Source organism: Ranitomeya variabilis, chromosome 5 (genome assembly GCF_051348905.1).
Source record: "Ranitomeya variabilis isolate aRanVar5 chromosome 5, aRanVar5.hap1, whole genome shotgun sequence".
NCBI lineage: Eukaryota > Metazoa > Chordata > Amphibia > Anura > Dendrobatidae > Ranitomeya > Ranitomeya variabilis.
Window position 1 is genome coordinate 288,771,192 of NC_135236.1, and position 19,905 is coordinate 288,791,096.

The 19,905-nt window shown below is 38.7% G+C and overlaps 1 protein-coding gene across 1 annotated transcript in view; it reads right to left on the minus strand.

Annotated features, from left to right (window-relative positions):
- The window catches only part of LOC143774986 (uncharacterized), an 862,433-nt gene that overhangs the window by 687,983 nt on the left and 154,545 nt on the right, over window positions 1-19,905 (minus strand). Inside the window, exons 7-14 of the mRNA XM_077262800.1 lie at window positions 19,316-19,476; window positions 17,169-17,298; window positions 13,786-13,902; window positions 11,503-11,658; window positions 11,209-11,325; window positions 8,895-9,041; window positions 8,655-8,774; window positions 4,926-5,084 (exon numbers count right to left, since the gene is read on the minus strand). Coding sequence (XP_077118915.1) covers window positions 4,926-5,084; window positions 8,655-8,774; window positions 8,895-9,041; window positions 11,209-11,325; window positions 11,503-11,658; window positions 13,786-13,902; window positions 17,169-17,298; window positions 19,316-19,476 — 1,107 coding nt within the window. The remainder of the gene's footprint in view (window positions 1-4,925; window positions 5,085-8,654; window positions 8,775-8,894; window positions 9,042-11,208; window positions 11,326-11,502; window positions 11,659-13,785; window positions 13,903-17,168; window positions 17,299-19,315; window positions 19,477-19,905) is intronic.

Genomic DNA, 19,905 nt, shown 5'->3' on the forward strand with positions numbered 1-19,905 from the left:
TGATTTTTTATTTTTACCGCTCTACATTACAAACTTCTGTAAAGCACTTGTTTGGTCAAAGTGCTCATCACACATCTAGATAAGTTCCTTAGGGGGCCTACTTTCCAAAATGGTGTCACTTGTGGGGGGTTTCAATGTTTAGGCACATTAGTGGCTCTCCAAACGCAGCATGGCGTCCCATCTCAATTCCAGCCAATTTTGCATTGAAACGTCAAATGGCGCTCCTTCCCTTCTGAGCTCTGCCATGCGCCCAAACAGTGGTTTACCCCCATATATGGGGTATCGGGGTATTGTGGACAAATTGTACAACTTTTGGGGTCCATTTTCTCCTGTTACCCTTGGTAAAATAAAACAAATTGGAGCTGAAGGAAATTTTTTGTGGAAAAAAATTAAATGTTCATTTTATTTTAAACATTCCAAAAATTCCTGTGAAGCACCAGAAGGGTTAATAAACCTTCTTGAATGTGGTTTTTGAGCACCTTGATTGGTGCAGTTTTTAGAATGGTGTCACACTTGGTTATTTTCTGTCATATAGACCCCTTAAAATGACTTCAAATGTGATGTGGTCCCTAAAAAAATGGTTTTGTAAAAATGAGAAATTGCTGGTCAAATTTTAACCCTTATAACTCCCTAACAAAAAAAATGTTGTTTCCAAAATTGTGCTGATGTAAAGTAGACATGTGGGAAATGTTACTTATTAAGTATTTTGTGTGACATATATCTGTGATTTAAGGGCATAAAAATTCAAAGCAGGAAAATTGCGAAATTTTCAAAATTTTTGCCAAATTTCCATTTTTTTACCAAATAAACGCAGGTATTATTAAAGAAATTTTACAACTATCATGAAGTACAATATGTCTCGAGAAAACAATGTCAGAATCACTGGGATCCGTTGAAGCGTTCCAGAGTTATAACCTCATAAAGGGACAGTGATCAGAATTGTAAAATTTGGCCTGGTCATTAACGTGCAAGCCACCCTTGGGGGTAAAGGGGTTAATGACCAGGCCAATTTTTACAATTCTGACCACTGTCAATTAATGTTGTTATAACTCTGGAATGCTTCAATGGATTCGACTGATTCTGAGATTGTTTTTCGTGACATATTGTACTTCATGTTAGTGGTAAAATTTCTTCGATATAACTTTTGCTTATTTAAAAAAAATGGAAATATGGCAAAAATGTTGACAATTTTGCAATTTTCAAACTTTGAATTTTTATGCCCTTAAATCAGAGTCTTGTCAGACAAAATACTTAATAAATAACATTTCACACATGTCTACTTTACATCAGCTCAGTTTTGGAAACAATTTTTTTTCGTTAGGATGTTATAAGGGTTAAAAGTTGACCAGCAATTTGTCATTTTTCCAACAAAATTTACAAAACCATTTTTTTTTAGGGACCACATTTGAATTAACTTTGGGGGGTCAATATATCAGAAAATGTGACACCATTCTAAAAACTGCACCCCTCAAAGTGCGCAAAACCACATTCAAGAAGTTTATTAACCCTTCAAGTGCTTCATGAGAACTAAAGCAATGTGGAAGGAAAAAATTAACATTTAACTTTTTTCACAAAAAATGTACGTTGGAATTTTTTTTTATTTTGACAAGGCAATCAGGAGAAAATTGACCACTAAATGTGTTGTGCAATTTCTCCTGAGTATGCCCATGCCCCATATGTGTGGAAAAGCCACTGTTTGGGTACATGGCAGGGCTCAGAAGGCAGGAAGCACCATTTGACTTTTTGAATGCAAAATTGGCTGGAATCAATGATGGCACCATGTTGCATTTTGAGTTCCCCTAAACAATGGAAACTCCCCAATTCTAACTCCAACCCTAACCCCAACACACCCCTAACCCTAATCCCAACCCTAACCACAACCCTAACCCAAACACACCCCTAACCCTAATCCCAATCCTAACCATAACCCTAACTACAAACCTAACCCCAACTCACCCCTAACCCTAATCCCAACCATAACCATAATCCTAACCACTAACCTAACCCTAACACATCCCTAACCCTAATCCCAATCCTAACCCTAACCTTAACCCTAACCCTAGCCCTAACCCTAACCTTAGCTCTAACACTAACCCTAAACCTAGCCCTAATCCTAACCCTAGATTTAGCCCAACTCTAACCCTACAGGAAAAATGGAAATAATTTTTTTTTTTATTTCTTTATTTTTCCCTAAGGGGGTGATAAAAGGGGGTTTTATTTACTTTTTTATTTTGATCACTGTGATAGTGTCTATCACAGTGATCAAAATGAACCAATAGGACATTTTTCCTATTGTTGCCGGGTGCCGGCCGGCAGATCTCGGCGGATGCACTGCGCATGCGACCACCATTTTCTCCCTGAAGAAGATGCCGGGGGACATCACAGGGGATTCCTGGACTCTAGAGGTATAGGGAGGGTGATCTGGGGAGCGGGGGACCCTATTTCTCTCGCACATCAGAGGAGAGAGAAATTAAATAGAAAATCAGACTTTTTTTTGCAGTCGCCGTTATACCATTAATAATGGTGATCGCAGCGCCAGGGTCCATAAGAGCGGACCCAAATCATGTTCTTTGGGGTCTCAGCTACCCCTGGAGAAATTCTGACTCTGGGGGCACTATACACTTTTTCCACAGCACCGTTAATTAATGGCATTGTGGTTTAAGTACCCTTAATTGCCACCGTGAAAAGGTGTATCGCAGTCGTTAAGGGGTTAGTGTACACTCTGCACCCCATCTTGACTGAAAAAAACAGAAACTTAGAAATTGTTGCAAATTTATTAAAAAAGAAAAACTGAAATATCACAAGGTCATAATTATTCAGACCCTTTGCTCAGACACTTATATTTAAGTCATACGCTGTCCATTTCCTTGTGATCCCCCTTGAGATGGTTCTACTCCTTCATTGGAGGCCAGCTGTTTTTAATTAAACTGATAGGACTTGATTTGGAAAGGCACACATCTGTTTATATAAAACCTCACAGCTTACAGTGCATGTCAAACCAAATGAGAATCATGAGGTCAAAGGAACTGGCCAAGGAGCTCAGAGACAGAATTGTGGCAAGGCACAGATCTGGCCAAGGTTACAGAACAATTTCTGCAGTACTCAAGATTCCTAAGAGCACAATGGCCTCCATACTCCTTAAATTGTAGAAGTTTGGTACCACCAAAAGTCTTCCTAGACCTGGCCGTCCAGCCAAACTGAGCAATCATAGGAGAAGAGCCTTGGTGAGATAGGTAAAGAAGAGCCCCATGATCACTGTGGCTGAGATCCAGAGTTGCAATAGGGAGATGGGAGGAAGTTCCACAAAGTCTACTATCAATGCAGCCCTCCATCACTGGTGCCTTTATAGAAGAGTGGCCTGACAGAAGCCTCTCCTCAGTGCAAGACATATGAAAGCTCCATAGAGTTTGCTAAAAAACACATGAAGTACTCCCAGACTATGAGAAATAAGATTCTCTGGTCTGATGAGATAGAGATAGACATTTGTGCTGATAATTCTAAGCGGTATGTGTGAAGAAAACCAGACACTGCTCATCACCTGCCCAATACAATCCCAACAGTGAAACATGGTAGTGGCAAAATCATGATATGGGGTGTTTTTCAGCTGCAGGGACAGGAGGACTGGTTGCCATTGAAGGAAACATAAATGTTGCCAAGTACAGAGATATCCTGGATGAAAACCACTTCCAGAGTGCTTTGGACCTCAGACTTGGCCAAAGGTCCACCTTCCAACAAGACAATGACCCTAAGCACATAGCTAAAATAACAAAGGAGTGGCTTCAGAACAACTCTGTGACCATTCTTGACTGGCCCAGCCAGAGCCCTGACCTAAACCAAATTGAGCATCTCTGGAAAGACCTGAAAATGGCTGTCCACCAACGTTCACCATCCAACCTGACGGAACTGGAGAGGATATCTGCAAGTAAGAATGGCAGAGGATCCCCAAATCCAGGTGTGAAAAACTTGTTGCATCATTTCCAGGAAGACTCATGGCTGTACTAGCTCAAAAGGGTGCTTGTACTCAATACTGAGCAAAGGGTCTGAATACTTATGACCAAGTGATATTTCAGTTCTTCTTTTTTAATAAATTTGCAAAATTTCTACATTTGTTTATTTTTCAGTCAAGATGGGGTGCACTGCAGAGTGTACATTAATGAGAAAAAAATTAACTTTTTTGAATTTACCAAATGGCTGCAATGAAACAAAGAGTGAAACATTTAAAGGGGTCTGAATACTTTCCGTGCCCACTGTATACCCACTGCTTACAGCTGCTAACAGTTGATGGGTAGCTGTGCTGGGTGTTTGACCCCCTACAAATCTGATATTTTTTTATTTAATCATTGATGAAATTAGGCATTGTTCAATGAAAAACTGCAAAAAACTCCACTCTTCAGGATAAAATGAAGGATAAATCATCAATCTCTTGTGGCTGTACAACCCCTTTAAGCAACATAAAAATATAAAATGCTGTACACGTTGCTATGTAGAGTTAGTAGGTTTATTATTATGGCTCTGGTTATAATTAAGTCATGACAGATTTTACGTGAATCATAGCAAATTCAGATGGAATTCATTGCTGACTTATTATGAAAAAAGGTAGTAATAATAATCATGATGTACATTGCCCAAATTCAAAGAATAATGACTAAAATATTTACCCTCATAAATTATTACAGTAAAGGAGTATTCCCATCTCCAAGTTCCTATCCCAATATGTAGTAGGTGTAATAATAACATTAGCAAATAACTCCAATTAGAAATGTAGTATGCTTTTTCTGAATTGCTATGTCTCTTTCCTTATGTGCAGGCATTGCAGGACCTTAGGTATCCATTGTTATTATGACCACTGATATAGTGACAGGGATAGGATCTTGGAAATGAGAATGCCCCTTTAAGTTGCTCCAAAATGATCTTTCAATACTTACAGGTTCTGACAGTTGTAGAGATTCCTGGTCCCACCGCAGAGCCAAAAAGCACGTATAAAGAAATCACATATTCTGTGTTGTGCACCAGGTTTTTTAGCTCAAAAGAAGTAAGTGTGCTATTTAGTGCAAGTTGTCGGGGGCGATCTCTGCCAATAAATTCTTTAAAGTTGAAGGAAAATGGAAAAAACATTCAGCATATTAATTTACACATAAACACAGTTTTTGAGCAGTATATGAATGTATAAAGGGATTCTATTTCTAATAATGGAACTTATGAATAAACATTGACAAGAATGGCGATGTGTGCCTTATCCGTAAAGTGCTCTCTTAATAAGGAACGTAAAGGTATGTTCGAGAAGGGTGGAATTACTGTCAGCAGAAATTAATTCAGACACCATGTGGACACCCGCTGCTGAAAATATGCATCAAATACTGTAGATTTTTGTCCAGATTGTTCTGTGGATTTGTTGCTGCAGATAGGAAATTAATAAGAAAAATACTTACAGCCAATAACAGGCTGCAACAGACAAAAGGGATGACACATCATCACATGAAGCTGGGGAATACTGAGAGAATCAAAGGACTAGGCTGATTGAGCCATATAATCACAGAATGTTAGAGTTGGAAGGGACCTCAAGGGTCATTGTGTCCAACCTCGTGCCCAATGCAGGATTCACTGAACCATCTCAGACAGATGTCTGTCCAGCTCACCACCTCTTGTGGCAGCCTCCTCCACTCATTGACCACCTTTACTGTCAAAAGTTTTTTTCAATGTCTAATCTGTATCTTCTGTGCTATTAAGTCTCCTTTTAGTATTCTTTTTTGCAAGCTAAACATTCCCAGATCCTTTAACTGTTCCTCGTAGGACATATTTTGCAGTCCACTTACCATCCTGGTAGCTAGTTTCTGAACTTGATCCAGTTTTTCAATGTATTTTTTAAAATGTGGTGCCCAGAACACAGTATCCCAGATGAGGCCTGACCAAGGAGGAGTAGATGGGGATAACTACTTCATGTGATCTAGAGTCTATGCTTCTCTTAATATATCCTAGAACTGTGTTTGCTTTTTTTGCTGTTGCATCATACTGTTAACTTATTGATGTGATCTGTGATACCCAAGTCTTTTTCACACGTGCTGTTGCTTAGTTCTATTCCTCCCATTCTATAGATGTAACTTTAGAGTTTCTTGCCCAGATGTAGAATTTTGTGTTTCTCCCTGTTAAATACCATTCTGTTAGTCACTGATTATTGTTCAAGCTTATCTAGATCATTCTGAATCCTGTCTTCTCAAGTGTTAGCTATCCCTCCTAGCTTTGCATCATCTGCAAATTTGATTAGTTTACCTTCAGTTCCCTTATCTAGATCATTTATAAAAATGTTGAACAACACTGGGACCAGGACAGAGTCTTGTGGTTCCCTACTTGAAACACTTTTCCAATTGGCTGTGCAACCATTTATTACCACTCTTTGAGTACGATCACTGAACCAGTTATGAATTAACCGAACCATAGCCTTGTCAATCCCATACTTGGTCATTTTTCCAATAAGGATAGTATGAGATACTTTATCAAATGCTTTGCTGAAGTTGAGATATACTATATCTACCGCATTTCCCTGATCCATCCAGTTAGTGATTCAAGCATAGAAGGAAATTAGATTAGTCTGGCATCACTTGTTTACTACAAACTCATGCTGGCTCTGTTTAATTACTGTATTCTTATCCAAGTACTTACATACATGCTGTTTAATAATTTGTTCAAATATCTTTCCTGGTATAGAAGTAAGACTCACTGGCCTGTAATTTTCTGGTTCCATCGTCTTTCCTTTTTTGAAGATAGGGACAACATCTACCCTTCTCCAATCTTCTGGGACTTCTGTTTTCCAGGATTTAACAAAGATTCTGGCTAGTGGTTCTGCAATTTTCTTTTCTAACTCTTTCAGTACCCTAGAATGTAATTCATCCGCACCAGGAGATTTAAATTAATTTAAATTAGCCAAGTGTTCCTTCACCATCTCTCTGTTTATGGGTAGTGTGGATTCTTTCATTCCTTCTATGGTACTGTGAAGATCAGTTCATGTTACAATTGCTTACTTAGAGAACACAGATGCAAAATAGGAATTTAAAAGTTTGGCCTTCTCAATATCATTTTTGCCTACTTCACTTTTTTCATCCTGTAAAAATCCTATAGCATCTTTGACTTTTCCTTTGCTTTTGACATGCCCCCAAAATCCTTTTGTATTGCTTTTGGTCTCCCTTGCTAGCCTTACTTCATTACTGGCTTTAGCTCTTCTAACTCTTGTCCTGCATTCCCTGCAGACAGCATTATATTCTTCTTTAGATATACCCTTCTCTTTCCATTTGATATACAAAATGTATGTCCCTTCTTTGAAGCAGCTCTTGATGGATTTCGCTCCTAACTAGGCACAATACAATCAAAGGCTGAAAAAAATTCTTAGGGAAAAAAACGTTTCCAAAAATCGCATCAGGTAATGAAAAACTTCTAAAGAAAACTGAGCACAGTAGGAACGTTTCCTGAAGTGTTTTGCACTTGAAAACTTGACTGCCTCAAAAGAATTCTGTATGCATGTATGCCAAAAGTGAATACATTTCTTGCATGCATTGCATACACAGTACAAAGATATTTTTACTACAAGACATATTGCTACTTCTTTTTCCTATCTTCTACTACAAGACATTTCATGTAATAACTGACCAAAACAATATTATTTGTTTTTCCAAGAGGACCAGACATTTGTACTGAAAATATAGATAAATTTAAACAACTGGTATTACCTGACTTTATAGCCAACACAGACAATTCAGTATATTTTAATATTGCAAAACTCTTCAGCTCCTTCGTTCTGCTGATCAGTGAGGGTGTTAAGGATCAGATTCCTAAAAATCAAACATTATAGGCCTGTCCTGGTGGTTGGGCATAAGCTCTGGCAAAAATTAAGAGACCACTGCAAAATGTTCAGTTTATCTGATTTTTCTCTTTATATGTATATTTTTGAGTAAAATATAATTTTTTTATTTATTCTATAAACTATTGACAACATGTCTCCAAATTTTCAAGCAATAAATTTTGTTTTGTTTTTTCTAAAAAGGAGAAATGGTCAAAATTAGAAAAAAAAACTGTGCTTTCAGACCTCAAATAATGCAAAGAAAACAAGTTCATAATCATTTAGAAACAACAATACTATTGTTTTAACTCAGGAAGAGTTCAGAAATCAATATTTTGCGGATTAACCATGATTTTTAATCACAGCTTTCATGCGTCTTGGCATACTTTCCACCAGTCTTTCCCACTTCTCCTGGCACAAAAATGTAAGCAGTTCTTCTTTGTTTGATGGCTTGTGACTATCCATCATCCTCTTGATTACATTCCAGAGGTTTTCAATGGGGTTCAGGTCTGGAGATTGGGCTGCCCATGACAGGGTTTTGATGTGGTGGTCTCTTAATTTTTGCCAGAGCTGTATGTGTGAAAATGCAGAAAACATGCTTAGGTTTATCACTAAATTTCAAAAGCACAGTAGTCACCATATGATATAGGCAGGCAGGGAGATGCCAACAGGAACCCATCTGTCCAATTAGTTTGGCACGTGGCTTGATCCCCGGCTGTTATTAATTGTCAAAGCTTTTTAGAGAGAAACTTATCTGGCTGAGATTACAGAGCCAGGATCTCATACATGCTGGCCATGGATTGGGCAGGCTCACTTTAAGGCTTACCTGGAGTTGGACCCCAAGCCAGTCTGTATCCTGTAGCACCCTGTACTGCATTCCATGATATCACTGCCGCACTTATGGACACTGCACTCGCTTTCAGACTTTGAACAGAGCTTGATGCCACTAAAAACATTATGGTCAGCAAAAGAATATATATTTAATTTGCAATTACAACTAAATGAGGAATCATAGCTCCATAATTTATCGCAGTATCATAACTGTTTAGAAAAAAATGATACTCACAGGTTAGAGCTTTGGCAGTAACAACAGGGCCTTCTATGTCTATGAAGATCGGATTGATGGTTACTGTATATTCAGTGTCAGCATGTAGTCCTTGAATAAGGTACTGAGTGTAGCTGTCTGCCAAGTTGACATTTTGATCAAATCCCTCTATGTGATAAAAATATATTAATAGTTTGTTTCTGCCAAGTAAACTTCTTGCTATATAATATCTGAATGCACATCAAATAGCTCAATAATTATAACAGAACATAAAAACATGTAGAGTCAACCTTCTCAAAATCCTAATTTTCTACAATTGGCAGGATGCCACTATTTTATAGATATTGGCCTAGAATTTGCCATCCAAACTGTCTGGTCACTTGCTGTCTGGAATACAGCAACAGCGAAACCATTCAGTTTTACAGAAGGGAAGGCAAACTGATTTCAGGCTTCTAAAAATGTTTGCGAAACAGTTAACACATATTTGCCAATCGAGAAAAACAGAATAAAGTATATATACTGTGGTGAAATGTATCTTGCTATTGCAATTTTTATTTTTTGTAAAGCCAGTACCGTAGGCACGCAACCTCCCTTATGTGCAATCACACAGAAATATTACTCCTAGTGAAGCCCATTTGTGTTCACACACACTATGGTACCTCTTTCATTGCTCCTACCATAAGATTCCCCCACAATGCCCACCATGCATAGTATGAAGTCCCTACAGTGCACTCCCCCACACACAATATGATGTCCCCCAAAACCTCCATTATACAGAATGATGCCCACCACAGACTAACCCTACAGTATGATTCATCCACAGATCCCCCTCCCCCACCACATTATGATGCCCCCCACAGTGTACACAGAATCACAAGAAGCATGGGGGCATCACAGATATATAAGAGGGAGTGAACAAAAACTTGTTTCAAAATCAAATGAGATAAAATGTCTGCTGTGCATGAACAGTGTTTTGGCACACACTGCATATGAATTGAAAATACTCTTGTTTGAATGAGCAATAACAAGAATTTAAGAAACCTTTAAAGGGAGCCTATCAGGTTAATTGGGATGCCCAAACTGCAGGCAACATCATATCAATTGCAGCCAGCTATATCATTCTCTGAAATGCTCTGCTGTATCAGAGAAAATATACTTAGATGAGAAGGCCTGAGACCATAGCCAGAAATGAGACTAGTCATGCTCAGCACCTGGTCAAGTCTTCCAAGCAGTGGTGGAAGGACCCTTAGGCGTGTGGGAAAATTAGTTATGTTCATCTTTTTTTGCCATAATTCCAAAAGGTAGGTTTGGTGCAAAAGCAACACTACATTTCATCAAGAGAGTACCATAAATACAGTGAAGCATGTGCTTTGTGGCTGTTTTTCACCAGGTGGAAAATGGGACTTTATTGAAGATGGAGGGAATTAAGAACAGTTCCAACTATCAATCAATTTTGCAACAAAACATTCAGGCCTTTTCTAAAAAGCTGAAGATGAAGAGGAATTTTACCTTTCAGCACAACAAAGACCCCATACATACTTCCAAATTAACAAAAGAATGGCTTCACCAAAAGAAGACCAACATTTTGGAATGGCCCAGCCAGAGACCTGCCCTGAATCCAATTGAACATCTATAGGCTGACTTGAAGAGGGTGCTGTATACAGGAAATGCCCTCACAATGACAGATTTAGAGTGGTACTGCAAGGAAAAGTGGGCAAAGGTTGCCAATTCAAGATGTACCATGCTGATAGACTCCTACCCAAAAAGACTGAATGCTGTCATAAATTCAAATGGTACTTCAACAAAGTATTAGCGTAAAGGTTTTATTTCTTTTACTTTAGTTGTTTATTTTTCTTTTTTCAGCCAAAAGGATTTCAGCTAATTTTTCAATTGAATTGTACAGATTATGGGTGTTATTAAAGGTGGAAAAAGTTCTCAAATAATTCTTCTTGATATGATTTTTTTACATGACAAAAACCTGGGGTTTGTAGACTTTTTATATCTACTTTATATAACATGACAGATTCCGTTTGAGATAAGGAAGCTGATGCGTTTGGGCAGCATGGCCAGCCAGATGCTGTATCTCAGCCAGAATATAATCCCTAAAACAGTAAAACTGTCCTCCATTGTATGGCCTATCAAGCTAGATTGTCACAGGATCCTTTCAAAATCGGCAGAATGTATAAATGAATAACCATTTTCATAGCCTGTACTGCATAGCATTGTTATATCAGTGACCTTTTGCCAATGTCTATTACATACTAAATATATATGTAAGGTAACTGTTTTGCTACCATAACTAAGCAAATAAAATATTTCTACAATGTGATAGTACCTGTAGAGGACCAAGTAAGTCGGTAGCCTGTTGCTCCTCGAACTGAAGTCCAGTGTGCTCGAATAGTTCCAGTTGTGACATTCTGCAGTGTTAAACTTTTGACAGGAAGCAACTTCACTATAAAAATGTAAGCAAAAGAAAACTAAAAAGTCTGTGCTTAATAAACCCCTAACTGGACTGCTGTAGTGTAAAAAAATGTAATTGATTTTGATTATAAAATTCATAAGTGAACAATTGTGTCTTAAGACTTGGATAATAAAAAAAACAATAATGCTAGCTATATTGCATGCTTACATGTACGGCCCACTGCTGACACAGGTTGGCTGGGTCCTTCAGGATAGACGGCATATATACTGACAGTGTATTCTTTCTCCTCCTCCAAGTTATCGATAGTGTGTGACGAGACATCGCCATTTAAGATTTGTTCATAGGTAAATCCAGGTCTGTTCGCTAAAAAGTAGATTGATAATTGCATAGAAGGGAAGTACTAATCATTGTTTATTCAATCTAAAGCCTCATGTACACCATTGTACTAAAGGGAAGAAGTAATCACAAAATGATTTATTGTTTAGATCAGGTTCTTTCTTGTTTTTACAGTGTTCCATATCTCCATTTTTGTAAAGAAAAAATTCAGAAATTTGGCAATTTTCACATTAGTCAATAAGTCTAATACTAATATACCAGAACAAGGCACTCCTGTAGAAACTGGAGCACAAGTAGGACTCCTAACCCTTGATGAGCTAATATTGAAGAACCTGCTACATAGAAGACATGACTAAAAATCATGTCTCAGATGCACAGATTGCTTTTAGAGAGAATTATATCAATTCTAAGTGAAAACAGTGACGATTGTGTAGTGGAACTAGGGCGGGGGGCACCACTCTGGTGAAAAGGATCACCTTTAGTATGCTAAGTACACTGGAAAGCACACAAAGAGAGAAACAGAGGCATACTAATACCAGGGATCACTCAAAAATATTAAATATAAAACATTTGAATCTTTATTGACATACAAGAATTACTCCAGTTTTAAAAACATTAAAAAGCCAAAAAGGATTACATAACATACAAGCCTGTAATAAGGCTACAACCATCCCACCACACTCATAGACCTGCCCCAGAAAATAAAGTGCATATATATAAATAGTCAATACACCATATCCTGGTACAATCAACTATTTAAATGTAATATACAAAATGATGAAAGGTTGCCTGATTTTAGGAAATGTTTTTTAACTCATGAGCAGCCGCGATTGTATCAACCAAGCATCAATTGTAATAAATACAGAAAGGTGTCCAAAACAAGCATCTAAATCCAGGTGTATGTGTACAGAATGTACATAGTTAGCGGACTGGCAGCTCATAATGGGCATGATCAAATAAATGTTTGCAAAAATGAAAATAATGTGAATAAAATCACCGTGAGTCCATTGGTGCTGCTGCTGCCCTCAGATGTGCCTGCCATGTGCATCACCATGGATGCATATCCAAAATCAGGATAAAGCTAGGGAGAGAAAAGGTCACAGAGGGGTGGACGGACACTGAGCCTGCCCGACACGTGTCGCCAGTAAACTGGTTTCCTCAGGGGCCATAAAGTGAGACTGGTGTATAATCTATAAATACCTTATTCATCAAGATATATTCATTACCGCTGGGTCTAAGGGGCCGGAACTCACAATGATGGAACCAGGCAAGACACAAGACTGGAAATGACATACGTTGTCTTGGTAACCCAAGAATAGGAAGCATCTGCGTGCGTTCTACTGCATCAAGGGGAAATCTATTGAATGCGCATGACCGGAAGTATAGGTAGCCAGAACATGACGTGGAGAAGTCATGGTAACCAAGGATGCATAAACAATGTAAGTATATCGCAAAATACACATATAAAGACATTTTTTATGACTGAAAATTTCACTTGATAAGAGACCAAACAGGACAATATTTTAAATAGTATTACTGTGCTTGTGCACAAAATGATCTCACAGAAGGGGAACCTTATTTAACTATTGTGTTAGACAAGGACCATGGTTGATAGCAGATAGAACGTAGTTCATCTGCTGTCTTATAGGTGTAATAATCTGGATTGTCATGATGGAGACATGTATTTTGGACAAAAGAGCAAGAATGCAGATTGACTTGCGTAGGGGGCTACCTTGTGGAGCAAAGCAGCCTAATGGCCCTAATGAACGAACTCCCAAAATGGGGAAATCGGCATGAAAGATGACATCACCCAATTGGACACAAGCAGGGAGACTAGAAAATAATAATGCATGTCGCTGTATTGAGCATTATAAAAATGTATTGAATATACAAATAAAATAAACAGAGTTTGAATGCAAAGAAAAAACAAAATGTATTTCCCAATAATGATAATCCTTCCATGAGTGCTGATATGATAATATGATATCCCAATAGAATTGATTCCAAATTTTCTTTTCTTAGTATCCACTAAGGTCCATGAGTGTGATGGGACAGTTGTAGCCTTTTTACAGGCTTGTTTGTTATGTAAGCCCTTTTGGCTATTAATGTTTTTACAATTGGAGTATTTCTTGTATGTCAAGTTATTTTACTTACATCTTGGAATATAAATTTTGTAACCATCAAGCTTCCCCAAAGGAGGAGTCCAGGCCACCTTTAAGCCAAAAAGTCTCTCTTCTATGATTCGGAAATTAGTTACTGGAGGCACAGGAGCTTTAAACGAGAGAGAAGTAGAAATTAATCTTTAGGTATGCGTAAATAAAATAAATAAAAGAATATACTTTAACTTTTAATCATTAAACCACTTAAACCAGGAACAGTTATTACTCAATATATAAAGTATTTGCATAAATTGAAGAATGACTGTTGTCATTAAATTTAAGTGGCTTAATGATTAAAAGTTATTTTTTTTATTTAGATGGTTTATATATATATATATATATATATATATATATATATATATATATATATATATATATATATATATCTTACTCACGGGCTTACATGGATATCATGGGGGCCGATAGACAAAAGTCCACAGTATGATGGCTTTCTCAGACCCTTCTCACCGCATGATGCCCCCACAGCTCCCCATGCAGTATGATGGCCCCCTCAACCTTCCCCCCCACAAAGTATAATTCCCCCACATCCCCCCTCTCACAGTATGATCCCCTACAGCACCCCTACACAGAATGACAGCGCCCACAGTACACCATGCAGTATGATGGCCTCGCTGTTCACCAAACATATTAAGACCCCCAACAATTTTTTACCATGTCTACAGATTGTCAAACAAAACTGAAACTACTCACTTAACCCTGTTTCCCTGATGCGATGCTTCAGTCTGTGCAGTGTGTGGACTGAAGCTTTAGCTCTGTGCAACCTTGCAACTACTGTGCTGGGAATCACAGACACAGAGGACAGAGACACACAGGCTGAATGGTGGAGCAGATATCTGATGTCTCCTTGATCTAACATTCTATTCAATTCTATCAACATCCTGTGATTGCAGATAGCATTCCAATTGAGTTGCCAGGTAGGGGAGGTGATGCCGTTTGGTACCGGGCACGCCCTCACAGTCTCAGGGCCCCATAGCAGCTGCATGGTCTGCCAATACCTGATCCTGTAACTCCCAAATAATTTAACTATTTACATGGTAGGGGACTTTTCCCCAAAGAAAACTCATACCTGCAGTAGAGATATTACTTAATTGGACAAAAACCTATTATATTTAATATGTAAATGAGGGTCCTAAGTGCAGCCTTGGCATGACCTAAATCAACATGCCTTGCACCTCCCCATAGCTTGATTGAAAGAGCCAACTTGTCCAGAGCGAGTACTGCCTGAATTGAATCCCAGCCTTGCATGTCTGTGCTGGCACTGCAGGAGCTGAGCTCACATAGAGTGTCAGTCAGAGGGGGCTCCTTTATCCCTCTCTCCTGTATACAACCACTCTTTGCAAACAGGATCACACAGTAGCGAGTAGATGCTGCAGGCAGGGGTTAGAGGACGTGTCACACAGATTCTCTGCACACTTGCTAAGCTCTTGTTGTATAAATGCGGACGTTTAACATGAAGTGAGGTGGTAACCATGAGCGAGATGGTAATCGTGGGTGAGGTACTCGACTTCCATTCCCTGGTACGCTACATGAAGATGGGGGTCCTGGATGGGTGTGTGGGCTTTGTCTACAGGGGCACTACATACTTGCTGGCCACATGATGCTGGTGACTTCAGTTGACGAGGACTGGATGTTGTAAAGTTCAGTGAGGGAGACCACCACTCAAAAATAAACCATCTTTTACTGAAAATCAATGTAGGGAGGGGTATTTACAGTAGATAGCAGGTGCAGATCTTCATGGACATTAATCTTAACACACAGAATAGCTTCACAGAAATTCTCTCTTTCCTTTCCTAAACTCACTCGATTTTGACTCAATTATTTCCTCTGTTTTCACCACTACCCAGTACAGTGCTTCAGGAGCTTCCCTTGTCCCCAATAACGACACTATAATCCACTCAGTGGATTATACTGTACTTCAACCTGCGGCTCCACGTCCTTTTCCCCTTAGGGGAGCTACTTATGCCACTATGGCCTTTACTTACCTTCTTTGTTTGTTGACAAACTGGGGCACCATCTTTGTCCTACTTTCCCTGCTCTGATTTGTACCGTTACCTCTTCGGCTTGTGAAGCCGGATCCCGTCTCCGGTAAATCACTCACTTCTACTAACACTTTTTGTCCGCATCCTTTTACCATTAGGGGAGCTACTTATGTCACTATGGCCTTTACTTAGCTTCTCTGTTTGTTGACACATTGGAACTTCTGCCTGGGACACTCTCTTTGTCTTATATCCCCTGCCCCGATTTGTTCCGTTACCTCTTCAGCTTGCGAAGCCAAATTCCATCTTCGGTAAATCACTCACTTCAACTATCACTTTGCCTCCATCTCTACTCTGGATCTCACTAACCATTACCTCGCTCTCCTCTCACTTAAGGGACACCCAATTCATGAGACTCTGTTCACTGATCAGGCCATAGGTCTGCTTCTACTGTGTGTTGGGCCTTATCTGCCTTCCTAATAGGAAACTTTCTCTGTCCCTTCAATTTTAACCCCCCCACCCACTCTGGGCTAGTTCCAGCTGTAAACATTAACTGTCCCTATTTACTCCCTACTGATGGGCAGACTACATGTCTAGTACTAATAACATATATCACTAAACACATTACACATTTGAATGCATTATAACAATAGCCGTGTCTTTAAGGGGGAACGTGGTCAATGTTTACATCTTCTTACAGACATGCAGAGTTGGGAATTTAATTCAGGCACAACTCACTCGGGACAAGCAAGCACTGTAAATCAAGCTAAGGGCGGGTGCTCAAAATGTTGATTGACGGGTCAGAATAGTGCACAAAGCCCTTGGCCACGCAAATAGTGCACTGAAGAGCTGTGTCATTTACATAAAATGAAGTAAAACCATTTTTCTGTCCAGCTAAAAAGTACATAGAATACTGCAGGTTTAAGCGTTAAGTCCCCTATAGGCTGTATAAGTAGTTTACATTTTGTTCTGAAAATGACAGATTCTCTTTAAGGCTTAATACCCTATAGGGTAAGTGCACAGGTCATCTATTTGCAGCAGAAATTCTACACCTAAAATGCATCAGTTGGCAAGAAAAATTCTGCATAAAATACATGGCTTTTTTATGCATTTTTACATGGTTTTTGCATTTGCATTTAGATAGGTGAAAACTGCAGCAAAAACGCTCAAAGAATTGACGTGCTGCAGATTTCAAACTGAATCAAATCTTCAAGTTAAAAATAAGCAGCTTGTGAGTGAGATTTCAGAAATCTCATTCATTTTGCTGGTATTGTAAACTGCAGCGTTTTGGTGCAGAAATTGTTGTTGCAAATACTGAACGTGTGCACACAACCTTACACTGCACCATGTATGTTCACAAAACCGCCAGCTGGACACATACTTGTCTTCCCTTTAACGGTTGCTGACTCCCCAAGGACGTTTGTATATGTGGCAAGGACTGTGAATAAATATTCAGTTGTCGGCTTCAGATCGGTTATCAGCACCGTGTGCTTGTTACTGTCCAGTGTAATCTAATAAGAAACACAGTAAGAAACACATTTCATCATGTCAGGTGCAAATATTAGATTTCTAAAGTTTAAAGTTGTTAGGAAATTGTACTGCTCCTTCTGATACAATGTAATTGGCTGCTGTATATTTAAAGCAGCGCTCCCATGACGTTTTTCATTTATAAATCCTGTGTATAAGTGCATGTAATGTAGTGGGAGTGTATTAATATACTCATCTACTATCGCCTTCTGTGGGATCCAGCACTGTTCTTCTCCTCTTCTGAGTGACATCACCGCTCTTCAAACTCTCCGCAACACACTGTGCTATGCTTGACCCCTCATTGACTTTTACAGTGTATGACTGTAGAGCGTCAGAACAAGGCTTCTTAGGCTTTAATTGTAAAATAGATTTCCGGCTCACACATAGAGCATAGAGTGAACCATCTAATCTGAAGGGCAGTGACGTCACTGAGAAGAGGAGCAGAACAGCGCTGAATCTCGGAGAAGGTTATGGTAAGGTCTGTAACACATAAAAACTACACTACATGAACATATACACAGATTTAGATTAAAAAAAGCTTGGGAGTACATATTTACACTGGGCCATGCATGCATATGAATAAAAACTAAACCAATATGTTGCAAAATATAGTACTCTTTGCTCTAAAAAATTACTAAAAAGGTCAAAAACAAAACTAAACATAATTTTTAACTTCTTGCAAAATTCCATTAACAACAATCTAACATAATTTGTATGTAGCACAATAGTCTTATCTATGCATTACGATTTGGTCAGTATTTTACAAAAAATAGCAAAATACCAACCAGATTTTTTTTTTTAAAGAATAACCGTCATTTTAATTTTAATTTCATAAATCAAAAAAACATATAAAAATAAGCAACTTTGTAATATATCTCAGAGAAATCTGCTTCTTTCACCTCCTGAACTGATCTCACAGTCTCAAATCAGGGGTAAAAGCAGAATTCAATGAAGACAGATTTTCCCTGTGAATTCAGAGTTCCGAGACTGAAAGATCAGTCCAGAAAGAGAAAAAAGGCTGTTTTTTTTCAGGTAAGATATATTACAAAGGTTTTAATTTTGACGCATACTATTGATTTTTGAAAAAAATAAAATAAAAACCATGGTCACTCTTTAAGGTCTCATTCATATGTCCTTTTTTTACGTTTGCCTTCTAATCAATCTCATCCATTGTAATCTATAGATCTCTTCACGTCAGTGATTTTTTTACAAATCGTATAAAAATCTCAGTGACATATCTATTTTTGATCCAAGTCAAGCATCATAATTGGCCACATACGTCTATAGGCCTGTGAAAATCAGACATCTCACGAGTGTCAAAAACTCAGCAATAAATAGGAAAAGTTTTGCAAAGTATTTATTTTTCATACGTGATAATCGCTGATGAAACACTGATGGTAAAAACTGACAGACTGACAGGAAATATAATGGAAAGATTTATACTTTTTTTGCATATTCTACAGGTTTTGTCTTCGTAAACCAGATGCAAAATCCAACCCGAATCTGAAGTTCATGAGTAAGGCAAGGGTCAGACGAGCATATGTTCTCTGTCATGAGAGAATCGGGCTGATTATGTTAATGACACGAGAAGCAAACTCTGTTAGAATCTGATCCGAGTGTCATGTCAGTGTGATCCGATTGAATCGCAGCACAGGTGCGGAGAATACAGAGAAACTAATTTCTCCATCTTCTCCATTGTCTCAGAACGCGTACATTGGACTGCACTCGGATGTCAGTCTGATGTTATGCAAGCACCCATAGACTTGAGTGGGTGAGAGCATTATAATTCTCGGATGCACTTGTAGTGTGATGCAATTTCTTTCTCATGCCGAATTGACATGACAAAATAATCGCAGACCTGCACTGCTGCAGAGTATAACGTTGGGCCAAGTGCTATCCGATTCAACATCCATTAGCACTCGGCCGTGTTATACAGCCATGTGAGCGAGACCTAAGAATCAGACTTTGTCAGTCAATCGGACCGTTTATATCACTACTTACCTGTCTTTGGTCATATGTATTAAGACGGCCAGAAGATGTCAGAGAATTCAACACAATCTGGTAACCTGTTACTTCTCCTGTTGCTGGGCTCCAAGTAACACGCATGGAATTGTAATTCTGTTCACTTACTATCAAATCTCGAGGGCCAATAATTTTTTCACCTGAAAAAAATAAAGAATATTTTGTGAACAAAACTCACAAGCATTTATACAATGTACAAACATTTGGTGAAGAGTCACACGGCCTTATAATGGGGACTGGAGGTCAGCTCTCTCAACTCAAGTGTAAGAGCTGCATAGAAATACATGCGTTCATGAATGGCTCGGGAGAGCTGATGGCCAGTCTGAGCATTTTGTTGCGATCCTCCTCCCAGTTATACAGCTGTGTGACTCTTCCCCAGAAGAAGCAGTCCACGAAACATACATTGGGGTGAGGAGGGACACTGAGCTCTACCTACACGGCTGTGCGCCACATGGCTGCCCCAGTAACACGTTTATTTACTCTACTTATGCTACTTTAGCTTGTGTTTTGCATAGTAATCTTCATACATCTTGCATTTTTCCTAGGAGGTCACTGACCTTGATGTATAA